This window comes from Solanum verrucosum, unplaced genomic scaffold, assembly GCF_900185275.1.
Source record: "Solanum verrucosum unplaced genomic scaffold, falcon-dt-bn FXZP01000207.1, whole genome shotgun sequence".
In the NCBI taxonomy this organism is placed as follows: domain Eukaryota; kingdom Viridiplantae; phylum Streptophyta; class Magnoliopsida; order Solanales; family Solanaceae; genus Solanum; species Solanum verrucosum.
Window position 1 is genome coordinate 3,106,592 of NW_026019996.1, and position 21,075 is coordinate 3,127,666.

The window sequence follows — 21,075 nt, forward strand, 5'->3', positions numbered from 1 at the left end:
TAATATAGGGGTTAGTGTCCAATCCTCATTTTGACATTTTTCTCATGATTTCTTCATTTGGTCTTCTTTCCTTATTTGTGTACTTCTTTGGAGAAATTAAGGTTTTATCGATTTGGACTCAGTTTTAATGAAAAATGTATATTTAGGATCCTTATGTTTTGAGTAAACTGATTTTTGCATAAACTTGGTGATTCATCAATTATTTTCGTCATAGTAACCGCGAATAAGCTTAAGAATTTGAGTTTTTCCTCGGTAAAATTAAAATTTGATAAATTAAGGATTTCAAGGTCGATTTTAACTCCACTTTTTTTTTTTAATGAAATTTCATATCTTAACTTCCCTAAGCATGGGTAAGATATTTTCAAGAAATATTTTAGATTCGAGTCGGGGTTTCAGACCCGACTATTGGAAGGTTTTCTGATGAATTTGTGTTTTAAGTAAATTCAAGTTTTGAGCATGATTTTAACTCATTTTTCAATGAGATTTTCACCATTGAATTTCAAAACCTTTGCTTAATGTGATTTTATACAAATTTCTAGAATTATCTCTCATTTTTGGAAATGGGTTTTTGGGTCAATTTGTCTTGATTCTCAAAATCATTGATATAGATGTTATTAGTTTTGAAATCTTATTGTGGTTACTTATTTGATTAGATTACATTGATTTGGAGACTCAAAGAAAGGGGGAAAGCTCAAGTTCCAGAGTGATTGTGTGATTTTCTCAAGGCAAGTGAACTTCTAAACCTTGTTAAAGCTTGTGAAATCTTGAACTCTCTTTGTTGTATGTGTTGGGGAGTAAGGTGATGGGTTAATCGCTCAAATTGATTAACCTTAATGATAACGATGGGGTTAATGAAAAAAGCAATATCATGATATTGATGTGTTATTGTTGAAACACTATGTGGAGTGAAAATTGTTGGTAAACTTTGATTGTTGAATTGGATACTTAATTGTTGTTGATCAATAACCGTAAGGTATTGTTGTTGAAGTGTGTGCTACTTGAAAATATGAATTGTTAGATTGGGTTGATTTCTATGTAGGTTGTAATTGTGACGGTTCGGTTGAGATGAAATAAGTTCTTGTTTTCTAGCTATTTTTACCTTATTTAGTGGGTTACTTGCTGAGAACCGTGTTGTTGGTACTTACTCCTTACTTCTACACTTGTGTAGGTTCCGAGCCCGAATTCGTGTGATTGCTCTTCTTCTATCTTATATCTAAGGCTTTTCTGTGGAGACTTGAGAGGTAGTTGTTTGTCACCTCGGTAAACCATCTTGTTCCTTATTTATGTACGTTCTTGTTCTATCCTAGAAACAAAGACATTGAAACTTGTACTTCTTTCAATTCAGTTGTAATACATTGTGGCTTGTACACGTGACAATCAAATTTTAGGGGTTTTATGACTTTGACTAAGTTATCTGCATTTATAGTATTAATAGTTTACTTTCTGCATTTCTATCGCTATGTTTTGATTTTAGGCTTGGTGGGATAAGACGAGTCTTATCACACTCATTTTTGGATCATGACAATATACAACTAAATAGAACTAACTCGTAGGTCAATTCTCATCTAAAGAAAAGAAGAAGTGACATATATATACTAGTTATCACAAAATAAATTAAAAGTGGTTCCTCAATATATACCTTCAAAAGAGAAACAATGTCACAATTTAAATCTGACACTTAGACCGCGATAAGGCACCTGATGAGTTATGTACATATCCTCTCCCGATGAACAACAAAGAAAATGATTGAAAATTTAAATTTTTGATAATTTGGGTAACAATAAGAAAAAGAAACTGATTAGGAGAGAATTAAGGAATGCAATATCCTGTTAGTTAGAGTTTAATTTATGACAAATATAAATGATTATTACATACATTATTAATTAAATTCTTATTTTCTCTTTTTTTTAAGATATGAAATTTGTTAGGGATTATTAAGATTCTAATGTTACAACTTGAAAATTTAAGAATCATGTTAGGACTGATAGTATCAAGTCTTAAATATGTCATTTATTCAATTTTCTCAATATATCAAGTAGCACTCTCTCTAGTCCATAGAGTAAGTGAATTATTGGGCTATGTTACGTCTCTTAAGAAAAAAAATGCAAGGAAAAAAAATTAAAGGTTACTTTTCACTATTATCTTTTCGATTAGTTTCAAATTATTCTTGTAAAAGTGTATTGTAGTTAAGAACCTCATTAAATAGAGGATAAATATAAGAAAAAAATCTCAACAGTCTTCTTAAATTTAGAATAATTTACTCATTTTGAACTATGAAAAAAAATCTAAAGACTTCACTTAATATAAATTAGATGGAGTATTGCTCAAGAAATTCAAAAGGTAGTGTAGACAATAAAATTCGCGTCGAGAAAACAATAATCAAGAACGGAAAATTATAGCAACAATCGTATTTATTATTTCAAAGTACGAGTGTTACGATCTCTATGATTCCTCTGAATTCGCCTTTTCAAATATAAATTCAAGGGCTTTAAAGCTTGATCTTGAATCTTCGATGAATTTGAACTTTGAACTTTATCTTGATCTTGACTTTTGCTTGAATTCAAGGGCTTCGAGCTTGTTCTTGAATCTGATGGTCTTGATCTTGATCGTTCTTGAACTTGAATGCTTGAATTCTTAAACTTGTAGCTTTATATAGAATTTTATGGCGTTTATACCATGAATTTTCTCTAGCTTCTTGTTTGAGAATTTTCTGTCCCTTTTCTGAATTATGAGGACCCATATTTATAGTTTTAGAATATAGGAGTTGCGATTGGAACATGATTCCCTTCGACCAATCAAATTTAAGTGACATGACATATGGGCTTTATGGAGCGGGCTTGTCATCTTTGACACATGTCATGATCCTATTGGCTTCTTGCTTGACTTGGCATGCCACGTCATTTACCCACGTGACATCAAAATGGGCCTCTAGGATAAGATGAATTTGGGTTTAACAAATTGGGCTCATCTATTTTAGCCCAAATCAATTAAATTCATATTTATTGGACTTAAATAATTAGCCAAATTATATTAATCCATGACATTTATTTGGACTAATACATTTATGAATTTAATATAATTCAAATCATTTTATAAACTTATATTTAATAAATTTTAAATGATTACAAATGCCCCCTGCTTCAAGTCTTGTCAAATATTTTATCTTTTGAAAACTAGGCTTGAAGTATTAATTACACGATAATTATACACCATTATTTTTAGTGTATATACTCCAACGTGATTGGAGTGGAAAAATGGCATTCCAATGTCATATTCTGCCAACTTCTAACCATCCTTAGCCAATATGGGCAATTGGATGCCTGTTTTACCAATTAACAATTCAATTGTGACACGGAAAAGGGTTCTATCCGTTTCTTTTTTTAAAAAAAAAAATCTTTTACAACCAGTGGCGGATCCAGGATTTAAAGGTTATGGGTGCTCACTTCCTTTAACATAAACATGTTAGCAATCACATAGTGTAAGCGTATACTAACTCAAACTCTTTAATAAAAAAAAGTAAAAAAAATAAAACAACGATTAATATTATCATCATAAAAAACAACCACTAGTTATAAGTCACAATGACCTACTAGTAATATTATCATTACAAAAAGAGACTTCTAGTCTTAAAGTCATAATTGTGCTCGACGACTTTTCATATGTTGAAAACGATAAATAATAGCATCATTGCTTACATTTGCGAATATCTTACGCTCTACATAGCAAACTAAACAACCATTCAAAAATTCATCACCAATAATATTACGAAGTTCATTTTTAATGTACTTCATTGATGAGAAAGCTCGTTCCACAGAAGCAGTAGCAATGGGAAGAATGAGAGTCAACTTGATAAGCAAATAAACAAGTGGCCAAATTTGATGCAAATCTGACTTGACCAATACTTTAGCAAGATCACTAATTCCCTTCAAGTTGAAGAACCTTTTGTCAGAACCACGAACATAAACTATAAAGCTATCAAGCTGAAAATTGAGATCCCGAAGCTTGTTGATGTCAAACTTATTCATATAATATTCAGCCAACCTCATTATCTTGCCCTTATCAAAACTACCAAATGAATTAACTGGATTCAAACTAGCCATACCGAGAAGTAAGTCAGTACTCACAACATCAAAACGATTATTAAGCTCTTGAAGATGCAAATCAATAACAACATAAAATATTTCAACACGTAAATGATGAGAATATGTAACATCAAGAGCTTTACGCTTTGACTTCCCAGGAAAGTAGCTAGCATCCATCTCCGGAATGACTATATCATGTTTATCACAAAAAGAAGAGACATCATCCATTAATGATTCGAATTCATTATCCCTCATATTTTGTAATCTTTGCTTTGTAAGAGCAAGAAATCCCATAGCATTGACAATATTTTGATTCATCCTTTGTAATGAGGAGTTCAATTCATTTGTCATCATAAGAACTTTCCACATCAAGTGCAGCATAAAGGCAAAATCATATTTCTTAATCGCATCCACAAGAGTTTTAGCAAGAAGTCTATCAGTATAGTTTGGACACTCGCATCCAGTAAATTCAAGCACATGAATAACTGATGGAAATAGAACAATAAGATTATCTAATGTTCTATAATGAGAACCCCAACGAGTATCACCTGGCCGCTGAAGCCCACTTTCTTGATTTAATCCTCGCCCAGTATGCACTTCCCCTGATATAAGCAACTCCTCTAACTGTTCAGCTTGGTGTTTCCGAAGTAAATCCCTGCGCTTAAAAGATGCTCCAACAATATTTAACACATTAGTAACTAAGCAAAACAAGTCATCTACATTTGAATCCTTCTTTGCAAGAGCCACTAGTGTTAACTGCAATTGGTGGGCAAAACAGTGAATGCAATATGCCGATGGAGTCTCATTCAAAATCAAAGTTTTAAGACTATTTAGATGTCCTTGCATATTGCTAGCTCCATCATAACCTTGCCCACGTATTTGGGATGGACTTAATGAGTGATCTGAAAGAAAAGAATATATTGCTTCCTTTAATGAACAAGCAGATGTATCACTAACATGAATAATACCAACAAATCGCTCTATCACTTCTCCTTCTTTGTTAACATATCTCAAAACAAGTGTCATTTGCTCCTTGTGTGATACATCCTTTGATTCATCGACTAGTATCCCAAAATAATCCCCATCTAAATCTTCAAGAATAGATTTGATTGTTTCCTTAGCACAAGAATTAACAATATCCTTTTGAATACTTGGAGAACACATCATTTCATTTTTTGGAGCTTTTTCTAAAATAATGCTTCCAACATCTTCATTAATATCTCCATACCATTGCGAAAGTTCAAGAAAAATACCTCTATTTGAAGAAGATCGACTCTCATCATGTCCACGGAATGATAATCCTAATTTCAAGAGAAATCTTTTCACATCAACTGAAGAACTCAAGCGACGCCGAGACTCACTTTTTTCTTTCTTGGACTTTTTATCAAAGGAAGTGCGTATTGACTGTGATTGATTCATCAAATCAAGCATCTTGTTGAAACACTTGTTGTGGATGCTATTTATATCTCCAACATGAGCTCTAAATCTTTCAGTAGCTTTATTCCAAGCCCTATAGCCAGTCTTTGTGAAAGCAGCATCAACCACATATTCACAACTTTCACATTCATTTTTAAACAAGTAGCAACACAAACAAAATGCAGCATCTTTTGTTATGCTATACTCCAACCACTTACGACCATTAAACCAATCAGAAAAAAATTGTCGCATTTCCTTTCCAAACTTAGTTTTAGGAAAGTTATGATCCTTAGGTTGGCAAGGCTTTTTAAGAATATAATATCTCCTAATATCATCACGTATATTAGGATTATATTCTGCAATGGGCTTTCTAATTCCCGGATCAGCTTCAAGAGATTCTAAATCAACATCTGAAATAAATGTTTTCCTTTGAATTTTCGGAGCTATGGTTGAAGTGGTAGATGGATGAGTAGAGCTAGAACTTGGATGCCCAATTTTCGATCTTGTGACATACTTATCCATCTCAATTTACAAAGATAAATTTCTGCAAAAAAAATCAATTTTATCATAGAATTAATTCACATAATTCAATTAATTTTTATTGAAATCTATAACTTTCTATCAACAACCCAAACATCAATTAATATATCTATTTGATCTTTCAACACCACAAGCAATAATTAGCAATATCTGAGTCAATGAGCACAAAATTTTCAATTGCACAATTTGTTATTTGTATACATCCTAAAATTTAATTTTTGAATCAAGTAAGTTGGTAAGAAAAAAATTTATTTCAAAAGTATTCAAAAAATATATTTTTAATCACAAAACACTAAATATGTGAGACTCTAAAGTCTAAATCTATTTATCAAGTTACAAAAAAAGTATGTGGAATCTATTTTAAGAATTAAGACTTAAAGAGTACTAGCCATAAGCAATGCAAATCTCAAAACCTAATTTCCCTAACCCTTTTTTTTTTCATTATCTAACTTTAATCAAACATCAAAATTCAAATCTTATTACCTTGCTTTTGTATTTTGATTTTGAAAAGAAAAAAGCTTGAAGTTTGTTGTTGGGCTGGCTGCTCTTTCTTTGAAACAAGAAGAAGAAGAAGAGTGATTTCCTTGTTTTGTTAAAAGAAAAAAATCTCATAAAAGTGGATAGTGGAAAATGTTTTAAAGCATAGAAAAAATGGAAAGGGCCCAGAGTCCAGACGTTCTTGTTCTGTCCTTTTCTTTGTTTCCTTTTTATTTGGGCTTGTTTGGTCCAATTTTTGTACAGAATTATTTAAATAAAAAGGAGCTTTGAGCTCCGAATTTAGACCAAAAAAAAAAAGAAGTTAAAAATAAAAAAGAAAGAAAAAGTTAGTCACCCTAAACTAATTAAGAATAGGAAAAGTCAAAACAAGTACAAAATTCGGAGTAAAATAAGCCCTTAATTAAAAAAAGGAAAAGTAAAAAAAAAGGTGCAAAATTCGCTGGAAAAAGTAAAAAAAAAAAGAATGGGGCTGACGGGATTCGAACCCTCGCCCACATGCTTCGCGCGCGTTATTTTTCAGTTGTTAACCAGCGCACCCACGACTGCTATTGTTCTATGGGTGCTTATTTTTCTTTAATAACGTATTTATCATATTTTCTATATATATATATATACATTTTTTTTCCGGAGTCAATGGGTGCTCGAGCACCAAAAATTGACTACGTGGGTCCGCCCCTGTTTACAGCCATAATAACATTCTTCCTTAGGAATTTTAGCAGAAAAGAGAAGAGTTGTAATTGATATAAAATAAGGATTCTTCCACCGTCATTAATAACATCTAAAAAAAAAATTAGAGTCATACTTAGTGTGGAATATATATTCTCCCACAGTTCCTATACAAATAATATTTTTGAATTCTATTAGGATTCAAATTTGTATTGGATACTAATTGGAGTCTCAATTCTTATTCCACTAGGAGTTAAACCCCTATTTTTGAAATTTATAAATAGCCCTCACATCTCCATATTCTCTGAACACATTCAGAGATCGTGAGATCCATCTTCTCAACAGAGAGATTCTTGTGCTAAGGTAATTTATTTATTTATTTTATACTCTCTTTTTTTTGTCTTTCTTTTCAGAGACAAACATAAACAATATTTGTATTTTGCGAAGGCTAAATAATGGATAGCTTTATCACAACACAAGAGTTTGATCTTGAGGTGTGAAGGGATGTGTTTAACGTCTCCGCCTTGAAGATACTAACTTGAGGCTTTACCAGAATATTGTGTTTAACGTCCCCGTCTTGAAAAAAAATACTACTCTCAAGGCGTTACAAGGTCCTGAATACTTAAGCATAAGGTGTGAAGGGATGTGTTTAACGTCTCTGCCTGGAAGATCACCAACTTGAGGTTTTACTAGAATACTGTGTTTAACGTCCCCGCCTTGAAAAAATACTACTCTCAAGGCGTTACAAGGTCCCGAATACTTAACCAACTTGAGGCTTTACTAGAATATTGTGTTTAACGTCCCCGCCTTGAAAAAAAATACTACTCTCAAGGCGTTACAAGGTCCCGAATACTTAACCAACTTGAGGCTTTACTAGAATACTGTGTTTAATGTCCCCGCCTTGAAAAAAAATACTACTCTCAAGGCGTTACAAGGTCTCGAATACTTAACCAACTTGAGGCTTTACTAGAATATTGTGTTTAACGTCCCTGCCTTGAAAAAAATACTACTCTCAAGGTGTTACAAGGTCCCGAATACTTAACCAACTTAAGGCTTTACTAGAATAATGTGTTTAACGTCCCCGCCTTGAAAAAAATACTACTCTCAAGGCGTTACAAGGTCCCGAATACTTAACCAACTTAAGGCTTTACTAGAATATTGTGTTTAACGTCCCTGCCTTGAAAAAAATACTACTCTCAAGGTGTTACAAGGTCCCGAATACTTAACCAACTTAAGGCTTTACTAGAATAATGTGTTTAACGTCCCCGCCTTGAAAAAAATACTACTCTCAAGGCGTTACAAGGTTCCGAATACTTAAGCATAAGGTGTGAAGGGATGTGTTTAATGTCCCCGCCTTGAAGATCACTAACTTGAGGCTTTTTTTATGAGCCTTCGTTTTAATTATCTTCCATTAAGGAGGGGAGGTTTATTTGTCATTGAGCCATATAGTCCACACCGATTTAGTTGTCAATTTGGTTTTCATCAAGATATTCCTGACTATTTAGAAAATGATATTCGTGCTGAGTCGCTCGATGAAGGCCTTAGATATTAGCGCATTTGCATATCACGTGCAACTATGTCTAAAACGACATTTCCTCCTGCGATAACTTCCACAAAGAATCTTTATACTACCCAATATTCATCTTGGCGGGAGAGATCCTATGGAATGGTTCTTGAGGATAATTTGGATGTTATGGTGGAGAGCTGGGTCAGAATTTGTTACCATTTATAAGACAAAAGTCAAGATATCGAGAAGACACTTTCAAAAGTCAAGACACCACTTGCTCCCCAACATCAAAGTAAGAAGCTTAACTCCTCTAAGGTATCTAAGAAAGAAGTAGTTCATACTTATACTGATAAAGAGAAATGTCCCCAATTTCTCTTCTCTAGTAAACGAGCCCTTTAAGAAACAAGCAAAACTAGCAAGGATCAATGTTGGAAGAGGCAAATGGTTGAACCATCCGAGGCTGAAGTTGTTGATTTAAGAGTCGTAGAAGTTCAAAGTGTCGATAGTCCTTCAAGATCAATGACGATTCAGAGTGACAAGGTTTCCTTTTTTTTTTTTTTTTTGAATAACATGATTTTGCTAACCCACCCTTTTCACTTGTAGGTTAACGCTGCCGGACATCCACTAGGATCGCCACATGAAAGGCCACAAGTTAGCGATGAGTCTATTGCAATATCAAGACCTAAGGCAAAATCAATTTCAAATATTGAGCAAGAGCAAAAAACTTCATCTACTTCTCGTGCCCAAACTTTAAAAGGGTTGACACCTAATTCAAATGAGCTTTCTCGAGTTCTTCCAAAGAGTAATGGAGCTATGTTTGTCTTCAAAGGAAAAGGTGTTGTGTTCAACCACAAAAGGAAGTACATCTTGGGTCTTTGGGAAGAGATTTATGGAAAACTTTCCAGAACTTCTCTAGACAATATTTCATCTTACAAAGATGATATTTTTGAGATTTTCAAGGAGATGAGTGAGATGAATTTGTTAGATCTTTCACCATTGAAGAGCTTGGTAGATTCTCTTTTTGATCATGCTACTTCTTATGATCAAGAACATTCTAATTTTGTTGACAAGGCGCATGAAAATAAGAAGATGGAGTTGCTTTCCAATGCCAAAGAACGTCTCGAATTGTTCAAAGTAGAAGAGGGTGAGAAGCCAAAACATGTTTCTTCTATCAAGAAATCACTAAAGAAGGCTAAGCGGAAGCTAGCAACTTTACAAGGAGAGCGAGAGGGACTTGAAGTTGTTTTAGAAGCTGCTAAAAAGAATGTTGAGGAGATTCATGCCAAGATTTTAGCTACAGAAGATGAGATATCCTCGTATGAAAATATGAGTTTATTAACGCTTGAACATTCAATTCATTTGGAACAGAAAAGAGTGCTTGGAGGCTAGTCGTTAAGATTTGACTAACTATAAGTTACGCTTAGATTAGGCTTTTTCTTTGTGTTTCCCTTTTTTTTTGTTTTCTTTAGCATTTGATTGATGTTCTAGACAATTTTATAGTAATGAAGTTCTTCCTCTCTTTTTTTATATCATGCATTTTTATTGCATAATCCAATTTGAATTTGCTTTTTAATTCTTGATTGCAAGTTTTTAGTAATTCAAAGGCATTCCATATTTTGCATTCCAATAAGAATGAATATAGTACAAGTTCGACATTTTTAAGTTTGCACATTCAAACTTGAATTATGAATTTTGTGGAATTTAATTCTTCAATTTGCAACAAGTTTTAGGGCCTTAACTTGTAAATTCATAGAATTGAAAGACATTGACTTGCAGCTTGGTTGATTTAATAGTCTAACATGCAAACTTGTAGGACTTATCTTATTATTTTGTAGGATTTGAAGAATTCAACTTGTATACATGAAGGGTTTGAAGACTTCAAGCTTGCATACTTGTTTGAATTTAAAGACTTCAAGCTTACTATCAAAGAAGCTCATATTTTATAAGGGTTTGCCCCCATCTATTGGCCAATCAATACTTCGTACAAGTCTAAAGTTTGATGAGACAAAAGATAAAACAAAATACTTATCGCTTTGACTGTCATGTGACATATTAAGTGGGAACATATGGTTTTTTGACACTCATGCAACTGAACTTAGAATATATTCTAAGCGCCTACGTACCTCAGTGAAAATGATCAAGTCACAACGTAGTTCTGGGGGATTGAGTGATTTTTTATTATTTTTTTTTTATTGTGCCGTACACAGTTTATATTCTTGCAGGCCAAGAGTGACATGCAGTTTAGGCTCGTACCTTAAGGAGCATCATCTTACTTCAAGGGTAGTACCTCTTTAGGAATTTTGCATTAATAGGACCGATCCTTACGCCATCTGCATCAATAAGCTTGTAAGCACCATGTGAATATGCTTCTTGTACAACATACGGTCCATCCCACTTTGAGGTAAATTTGCCCCCAGACTTGTACGAAGTAATGATGGGTCTTCTTATTGCGAGAACTTGGTCTCCAACTTGGAAACACCTCAAGCGAACTTTCTTATTGAAAGCACGAGATAGACGAGCTTGATAACATTCAAGGTTTTATTGGGCTTCTAGCCTCTTTTCGTCAAGTGCTTCTAACTTAGCAAGACGCAGTTGAGCATTTTCTTCTTCAGTGAGCCCTTCTTGATTAGCAAGTCTTAAGGAAGGTATTTGACGCTCGAGTGGCAGGAGTGCTTCAACTCCGAAAGCAAGTGAATATGGTGTTGCTTGAGTTGGTGTGCGGTATGTTGTCCTATATGCCCACAAAGCTTCTTCCATTCTTTCATGCCAATCCCGTTTGGACTTGGGGACAACTTTCTTCAGGAGGTTGCATAGAGTCTTATTGAATGCTTTAGCAAGACCATTAGCGGCACCATGATACATAGAAGATTTACACTGCTTGAAGCCAAAAAGATCACAAATTTTGTTTATTAACTTGTTACCAAATGGCTTGCCATTGTCCGTTATTATGTAGCGAGGGATGCCAAAGCGATAGATGATGTTCACTCGGATAAAGTTTGCAACATTCTCTTTCTTCACTTCTTTAAGAGCAACGACTTCAACCCATTTTGAGAAGTAATTTGTTGCAGCCAAGATGTACAAGTGTCCACCAGAAGATATTGGTAGTGGTCCCACATCATCCAATCCCCAAGCGTCAAATGGCTAAGATGCGATAGTTGGGTGTAATACTTCAGGCGGAAAATGTATGAAATTTGCATGAAATTTACAAGCATCGCACCTCCGAGCATAATCTAAGCAATCCTTCACCATGGTTGGCCAATAATACCCCATCCTTTTTATGTGAAAGTGGAGTTTCGGTCCAGATTGATGTGATCCACATACTCTTGAGTGTGCTTCTTGCAGAGCTTGAATTGCTTCTTTATCTCCCAAACATCGTCGTAGTACACCCTCAAATGATCTTCTATATAATGTGTTCTTGTAGTAAAGTAAGTGAGGTGCACGACGACGAATGTCAATCTTTCTCCTTGGATTTTCTGGAAGTATCCCATAGCACATGTAGTCAATAATGGGTTGTCTATAATCTTCTTTTACGGCTTCAGAAACGACAATGAGATGCTCAAGCTCATTTTCTATATATTCTTCCTCATTTTGCGGTGGTACTATCTATCTTTGACAAATAGTAACTTGTGTTTGATCAGGAAGGGTTAGCGTTGAAGCCAGGGCAGCCAATGCATCGACTTTTTTATTTTCCGCTCTACGCACATGTTGAAGGGTTACATCTCCAAGCCATCAGATCAACTTTTGAGCATAGTTATGATAAGGACGCAATTCGGGCTTCTTCACCTCATAACTTCCCAAGAGTTGGTTGATCACCAACTGAGAGTCACCAAAGACTTGTAAGTATAATTGCTTCATGTCGACGACATCTCAAGTCCAAGTATCAACGCTTGGTATTTAGCGACATTATTAGAGCAACATTGCTTCAAAGTAAAGGAGAATGGTAGAATTTCTTCTTGCGAAGTGATTAACACTACGCCAGCGCCAGCTCCGCCACAATGTGCAGCCCCATCAAAATACATTTTCCAAGGAGGTTGAATTTCAATAGACATCGCATCTTCATCAGGAAGATCATCAGTTAACTCCCAATCATAAGGTATCGAATGGTCTGCCACGAAATCCGCTAATGCTTGTCCCTTCACAGCTTTCTGAGGGATGTACACAATCTCAAACTGTTGGAATTGGAGGTACCATCTTGCTAGTCGGTCACTAAGGACATGTTTTGACATAATAAACTTGATAGGATTTGCTCTAGAAATGAGGTGGATAACATGTGCTTGAAAGTAATGCTTCATCTTTTGAATTGAGAAGACAAGTTCCAAGCACAACTTTTGAATTGGCGAATAGTTTCGCTCATTCGGCGTCATCGTTCTACTTAAGTAATAAAGAGCGTTTTCTTTGTCGTCACTATTCTCTTGAGCTAGCAGGGCTCCTACAGACCTTTCTTGTGCCGCAATGTAGAGTATTAATGGCTTTCCAGGTATATGGGCTGCTAAAATTGGAGGTTTCGCTAGATACGATTTGATACTTTTAAAGGCATCGCTACATGTTTGATCCCAATTAAAATGAGCACCTTTCTTCATGAGATGACCGAATGGTTGGCATCTTCCCCCTAGATTTGAGATAAATCTCCTCAAGTAGGCTAACTTTCCTTGGAGACTTTTTAACTCGTGAATATTTCAAGGCTCAGGCATCTTCAATATTGCATCAAATTTGGCTTGATCAATTTCAATTCCTCGATGTCTCACAATAAAGCCAAAGAACTTGCCAGAAGTAACTCCGAAGGAACATTTCAATGATTCATCTTTAGTTGATATCTTCGGAGCAACTCAAACATCATTCTTAAGTCTTTCAAATAATCACCTCTTTCTCGACTTTACCACCAAGTCATCAACATAACAATCAACATTTTTATGAAGCAAGCCATCAAATATATTTTGCATAGCCCTTTGATATGTGGCACCAGCATTCTTTAAACCAAATGACATCACTTTATAGCAATAAATACCCTTAGGTGTGTGAAATACGGTGAGTTCTTCAACCTTTGGAGCCATGCAGATTTGATTATAGCTGTCCATGAACGACATCGCCTCATAACCAGTGGTGGTATCAATCATCAGCTCCGGAATGGGAAGAGGAAACTCATCTTTAGGGCATGCATTATTTAGATCTCTAACGTCAACACATACTCGAATTTGACCATTCTTCTTTCTTACAGGAACAATACTTGAAATCCATGTAGGATATTTGACCTCACGAATAGAGCTTGCCTTAATGAGTTTGTTAACTTCATTTTCTATCAATGGAAGCAAGTCTGGCCTAAAGCGTCTTTGAGCTTGCTTAACATGATAATAACCATTTTTGACTGCTAACTGATGGACCGCTACTTTAGTATTCAATCCAGACATTTCTTTATAACTACTAGAGAAGACATCCCTATATTCTTTGAGTATATTCATATAAGCGATTTCTTTATCAACTTCTAGAAAGGCACTCAAGTAAGTTGGCCTTGGGTCTTCATCAGTGCCAAGGTTAACTTCTTTCAAAGGATCTATTGTGGTTTTTACTCCTTCTTCAAGTTCCGGTGGAGCATCTCCAACATCTCCATCTTCTAAAGGATCATTGTCATTTACAGATATATGACAATACCAGACAATATCTTCTAACTCTTCATCAATCTTCATTTGAGGCAAATAATCGTACTCATTTTGGATTGTAACATGATTTGAGGAGCATACACTTTCTTTATTTTCCTCGCGCTCCTTGGTGTAAACCACAGTGTGAACCTTTGCCTTGAGTTCATCTTTACATGAAACTACAAGTTCCACTCGTCGCCTCATTTTAGAAGGAATCAAACCTTTGAAATTCTTTCGAACAAAATGTGAAGGAGGCGTTGTAACTTTTAAATAACTTCTTAGATTCTTTTTTTTCTTCAATGGACCTAACCTCTCAAACACAGAAGTTCTTGCAGTCGATTCTCCAAGTCGATCAAAGACGGAAGGCTTTTTGTTTGGAGTAGAGACATCATCTTCAAAAGTTATATGGTTGTTGCTTCCCCTTCTTATGGAAATGCGAATTGGCGGCGGTTGGCTATAGCCTAGGCCTTCACGTGCTTGCCTAGTTGTATTTTCTGATGCAAGTTTTCCTAACATTGATGGTTCATTAGGGTTGTATCCAGTCTTCACAAATAACTTGTAAGCATTGAGATCAAAACCTTCTCTTGTGCGTTTTGTAGGGAGCGCCACATCTCGCACTTGATTTTGAGAGATTGACTTTTCTGGCAGCTTTGAAGACAAGTTTACTGTATCAATCCGTCTGATAGGAAGGGTCAGCCCTCTCAATACATTTTCTTGAAGGTTATATGATTGACCTTCTTCTTTCTTCACTTTTGGAACATAGCAAAGTCTAGAAGTCATCTTCTTCTTCGAAGACATGATCTTCCCTTCATTAAGAATGGGACAAAGTTCTTTAGTGTCAACGTTTACCTTTTCGACTGCCGCATCAATTCTTTTGCTTATGACCTTATCGGACATGATTGGTTTTACATCATTAGATTTGGCCCCTTTAACAACATAACTTTTCAAATAGAATTTTGCATCGGCAAAGTGTGTCTCAACTTCAGTGAAAGGATTATCATTTGCAACTATCTTCCTTTCAATCCCGCCTTCAAGATACTTCAAACATTGATAGTAAGAAGATGAGACAATTCTATTCTCATGTACCCAAGGTCTTCCAAGTAATATATTGTATGACGTCTTTGCATCGATCACATGCATCCATGCGCTTGATCGCAAATCTTCCATGTGGATCTCTAATTTAATAGAGCCTATGAACCTCTGCCCCCTTGATTAAATCCTTGTATCAACAGACGACTTTTACTAAGTTCTCTAGTCGTGATGCCGAGTTTCTTCAATATGTGGATAGGCATAATGTTGACTCCAGATCCTTTATCTATTAAGATTCTATTTATCTTCTTCTCTAACACGTCACCCGCTATATATAAAGGACGATTGTGTAGTATTTCACCGAATAGAAGATTATTAGCTGTAAATGTGATTTTTGTATCACATGCATGTGCTTCTTGGGAAGAAGGTTCAATAGGTGTTTCAGAAGGTGAATGAGACATCATTAACGGGATTTCCCTTGTTGCCTTTTCATTATCACAAGGAGACACTTTTGGTGAGGATTCACTCGTTGTTCCTTCTTTGTTAGTAGGAGGCACCTTCATTGTTTCTGCTTTATCAGCATTGAAACATGATGCCTCGACATTGTCTTGAGTGGACTTTATGTTGAACGAACTTGGTAAGAATTCCTCTAGAGTCACAGGGCGTCGGGGATTTTGGTAGTGATGCACTTCTACCTTTGCCCTCTTTGGGCGCTTGATTGATTTTTACTTCTCCAATTTCTTCCCATTTTCCCTCTAATTGGTTGCTCGGATGATTTTTTTCGTAAGCTTGACTTGTTGCGTCTTTGCCTAGTTACAAGAATCCAACCTTTGTCACTATCTATATCAACTTCCTGCTCCAATGACTCTTCTTCATGATTTTCAGAGATATATATTTAGACCGGATCGAGTGAGCCAAACATGATAGAGATCTGGTTAGAACTAGCCTTCTCATCATCAAGGACAATTTTCTTTTTGTTAACTAATCGCATCACTCTATCCTTGAAGACAAAACATTTTTCGAAAGGATGATTCATAAGTCTATGATACTTGCAATAATTTGGGTCATCAGCTTTTCCAGCTTCATCGGGTCGCTTCATCTTTAGCAAGTCAATGAGCTTTAACTCGAGCTACTCATCAAAAATCTCAGAAACGTCAGAATCCAAGAAGGGATATTTTTTCCTTGCATCTCCCTTAATGTCGACTTTTGATTTGAACGTGCTTGGAAAGTCGTTCTCACATTTTGCTTCATGCCCTCATTCGTAGTGATCTTCGCAGGTGACACATTAACATTCATGGATTCTTTATTGTCATTTCTAGGCACAAATTTACTCCATCTCTTGGGTTCCTGCTTTTCGCTTCCTTTGCGAGGGTCTTGGACATACGTCATATCTTTCCAGCAGAGGACATGCTTAACTCCATATCATGAGCGCGAGTAGCTATATCTTCAAAGGATTTTGGTTTTATTCCTTGTAAGATGTAAAGAAGCTCCTAGTGCATTCCTTGAATACACATTTCGATTGCAGAAGCTTCATTAAACCTATCCTTGCAATTTAAGCTCGCGTTCCTCCATCAATTTATGAAATCTATAACTGGTTCATCCTTCCTTTGGCGAGTATTTGTGAGTTCTACCATGCTCACCGTACGCCTTGTGCTATAGAAACGATTGAGAAATTCGTGCTCTAATTGCTCCAACTATCAATAGAATTAGGTTTGAGATCTGTGTACCAATCAAAGGCATTTCCTTTGAAAGAGCGGACAAACTGTTTGACGAGATGGTCTCCATAGGTTCCTGTAATGACCCACCTGGTCATTTCTGTGTTTTGCCTTCGGTGTGTCATTTAGAGCATTCCTGTAGCGAACCCAAGTCGTTTATGACTTGCTGGGACTGACAATTCGGTCACCTGGTCGTTCATTTGACTTTTGTGTGAGTTTCACTGTTTTTGGAGTTTATGAACCTTGAACGATCGTTCTCGATAAAAGTTCAAAAAGATGACATTATAATCCAATTCTAATGATTTCATCAACTTCAAAAGGGTTATTTTAGGCTAGTAGCATGGTTAGCATGACTCCTGAGGTTTTCAGTGTGAGTCGGTGCGATTAGCCATTTTAACTTTAAGTTTTAGCCTACGTTTGACTTTAGTCAAGATTCTGAGTAAACGCGCTCGGATATGAATTTCGTCAGTGCGGTTAGTTCCATAATGTCGAGTTTGGTCTAGTTTGATCCTTTTTTTGTGTCCCAAGATTTCCGATATTTTTCTGATCCCTTTTGTGGTTTTTGACTTAAAATGACATTTAGGTGTAAGACCCACTTTTTGTCAAGATGACCTCGTATTGAAATTTTGACTATACCATTGAGTCCGGAATATTGAATTTTGTATAGTTGCATATCTCATTTGCGTGCACGGGGTTCCGAACGAGTTTGGAGCACCCCGTCTGAGTTTTTAAATTTTGGGAAAAATTGCAGACAAATCTGCTATAAATGCAGATATATCAGCAAACTTTTCCAAACTTAAAACCCTCGTAACTCTCTCATCTCTCAACTGAATTAGGCGATTCGAAGTGCGGGAGCTTCGTATTTTCGATGGCTTCTCTGTAGAGTATTCGGAAGTTGTTGAGTGCACGTAGTTCAAGGTAATTTTACGATAAGCCTCACTATTGTACCCTTTTTTGAAGTGTTCAAATAGTGTTGGGCATTTTTTTATTCTCGTTAATTTTGAGTTTAGACTGCTGTTGTTTTCTTTTAAGTTGGTTAAGTGTGGTTTTCTTGCTTGTTGGTTTTTGTTGTATATTGGGCCTCGAATTGTGTTCCATTTTGGAACACAAGTTTGGGGTACTGTTTAGGGTATCTTAACGGAGTCAAATACAGACAGTTTGGTGCGGGTCCCATGATTCCCGTTTTGACTTCAAAATTGACCCATTTTCGTTTGTTGTGATTTTGGTGTCTAAACGACCGAACTAACGTTGTGATCCTATATTTGATAGAGTGACATCATTTAAGGGTCGTTCAGGAAGGAAAAGCTCCGGTAAAGTGATTTGGAGCACGCGCGATCGGCGTTAAGGTAGGCTACGACTTCCTTTCTTTTAATTGTGTAAAAGCATGTCGATTGGAGCGAATTGGGGGTGGGTACCAGTTTCCTACCTTGCTTTGATTAGATACCTTATATTAGGATTGATTGGCCATATTTCGGGTATAGTATCATGTTAACCGGTTTAGTAGAGTTGCATGCTTATGTACTAAATGATATTATATGCTTGTATGCTATGTGTTGTATGCCTTGTTCATCCTTAATCTTAAGCATGATGTCATTAGTCTAGGTTAAGCTAGCATTGCCTTAGACTTATGACCCGAGTGGGCTGGATAGCCTTGACTTTCTGCCGACGTCGTTCGGATGACTTAGATCCTTGTAGACTGGAGTAGCAGACTTAAGTCTGATAGTTTGAGCCTTAGATTAGGCATTATAGCTGCTTAGTGCACTTCTATATCTTCTCTCTCTAGTTTCGACGCGCTCTCGAAGGTTTGGTGCATCACTAAAGGTGTGGGATTGAGATAGTGTAGGCTTGGAGCCTTTTTTGTGATTTCTTATAGTGGACGGCATTCCACGGTGGTTGTTGTTGGATTGGATCCTATTGGAGATACCATCACCCACGGGGTCGTTCTTTCTAGCTGGGCTGGGAGCGTATCGCTGGTTGGGTAAACTCGGTGATATCAGCGATCACTCTCGGGCCTCTCTTTCTAGTTGGGATGGGAGCTGACTGCATGGTAGGACGACTCGCGATATCTACCTCACTCACGGGTCCCTCTTTCTAGCTGGGCTGGGAGTGCACTGCTGGCTGGGTGGAGTCTGATGGATTATATTGGTTACTTTGGTTGGGAGCCCGGTTTCCTTCTTTCTCAGTAGACTTAGCTATTATGTGTACCTGTCAGGCTTATGGGGATTCGTTCAGGTTTTACTTAAACTTGCGCATGAGTGTACCTATCCGCTTTGACCTCTCTGTGTCTAGATTCTATCATTTCTTATTGCTTTTACCCTTTTTTCTCAGTCGGCCTGTGATGCCTACTGAACACATGTTGTTTTGGTACTCTTGCTACGTTATTCATCTATTTCGTGATGCAGGTCCCAGTACCAGTTACCAGCGGTGAGTACTTCCAGCCTTCTTTTGCAGCTGTGATTCGGAGACGAGGGTGAGCACTTGGCATTTTGGGTTTGCCTTGTCTTCTTCTTTCATTTTAGCTAGTCTTGTTGCCTTTGAGACACGCTTAGTTGTGGTTCACTTTTGGGACTTGTACTCTTTATTAGATAGCTTTGTACTAGTGACTTCCAGGTTCTGGGAGGGATTTCTATATATATTTATTTTGGTTTGCTTCCTCCTTGTTGTCCTTGTTTAGATTATTATTTTCGCTAGTTTCTGTCATTTCGCTCATTGCTTGATGTTCTGGGTTACGGGTTGACTTACCAATTGGTAGGGCATAGTAGGTGTCATCATGACTCGAGAAATTGGGTCGTGACAAGTTGTTTTAGTAATGGATATTGTAATGACCCTCTTGGTCATTTCTGTGTTTTACCTTCAGTGTGTCATTTAGAGAGTTCCTACAGCGACCCCAAGTTGTTTATGACTTGCTTGGATTGACAGTTCGGTCACCTGGTCGTTTGTTTGACTTTTGTGCGAGTTTTAGTGTTTTTAGAGCTTATGAACCTTGAATGATCGTTTTCGATCAAAAGTTCAAGAAGATGGCATCAGAATCCAATTCTAACGATTCCATCAGCTCCGGAAGGGTCATCTTAGGCTAGTAGCATGGTCGACAGACTCCCGAGGTTTTCAGTGTGAGTCGGTGCGATTAGGCGTTTTAACTTTAAGCTTTAGCCTAAGTTTGACTTTAGTCAACATTCTGAGTAAACGCGCTTGGATGAGAATTTCGTCATTACGGTTAGCTCCAGAATGTCAAGTTTGGTCTAGCTTGACCCTTCTTTTGTGTCCCGAGGTTTCAGATATTTTTTCGAGCCCTTTTGTGGTTTTTGACTTAAAATGACATTTAGGTGTGGGACCCACTTTTTGTTAACATGACCTCGTATGGAAATTTTGACTGTACCATTGAGTCCGGAATATGGAATTTGGTATGGTTTCATATCTCGTTTGTGTGCACGGGGTTCCAAACGAGTTCGGAGCACCCCATCGGAGTTTTTAAGTTTTGGGAAAAATTGCAGAAAAATCTGCTATAAATGCAGATATATCAGCAAACTTTTCCAAACTTAAAACCCTCGTAACTCTCTCATCTCTCAACCGAATTAGGCGATTTGAAATGCTGGAGCTTTGTATTTTCGGTGGCTTCGCTGTAGAGTGTTCGAAAGTTGTGGAGTGCACGTAGTTCGAGGTAATTTTGAGATAAACCAGACTGTTGTACCCTTTTTTGAGCTTTTGTTTTTGGCATTCTTGTTTTGGTCATATCTCACTCATTTTAGCTCGGTTTTTGGTGATTCGAAGTCTCACGTGTTGGAAATTATCGTGGCTACGTCGTAGAGTACTCAAGTAGTGCTGGGAATTTTTTGATTCTCGTTAATTCCGAGTTTAGACTGTTGTTGTTTCCTTTTAAGTTGGTTAAAGTGTGGCTTTCTTACTTGTTGGTTTTTGCTGTGTTTTGGGCCTCGAATTGTGTTCCATTTTGGAACACAAGTTTGGGGTATTGTTTAGGGTATCTTGACGGA

The 21,075-nt window shown here is 36.6% G+C and overlaps 1 protein-coding gene and 1 pseudogene across 1 annotated transcript; one reads left to right on the forward strand and one right to left on the reverse strand.

The window, feature by feature from the left end:
• Positions 1-3,632: 3,632 nt before the first annotated feature.
• On the reverse strand, positions 3,633-6,020 carry LOC125819325 (uncharacterized). The gene has a single exon (XM_049498780.1). The coding sequence runs from the start codon at positions 6,018-6,020 to the stop codon at positions 3,633-3,635; it is 2,388 nt and encodes a 795-aa protein (XP_049354737.1).
• A 2,758-nt stretch (positions 6,021-8,778) lies between these two features.
• LOC125819327 (uncharacterized) lies at positions 8,779-10,098 on the forward strand (annotated as a pseudogene).
• The last annotated feature ends 10,977 nt before the right edge of the window (positions 10,099-21,075 follow it).

What these genes read in the sequence shown, in the direction of transcription:
- LOC125819325 (XM_049498780.1), bottom strand. Translation starts at nt 6,020, where the DNA reads ATGGATAAGTATGTCACAAGATCGAAAATTGGGCATCCAAGTTCTAGC.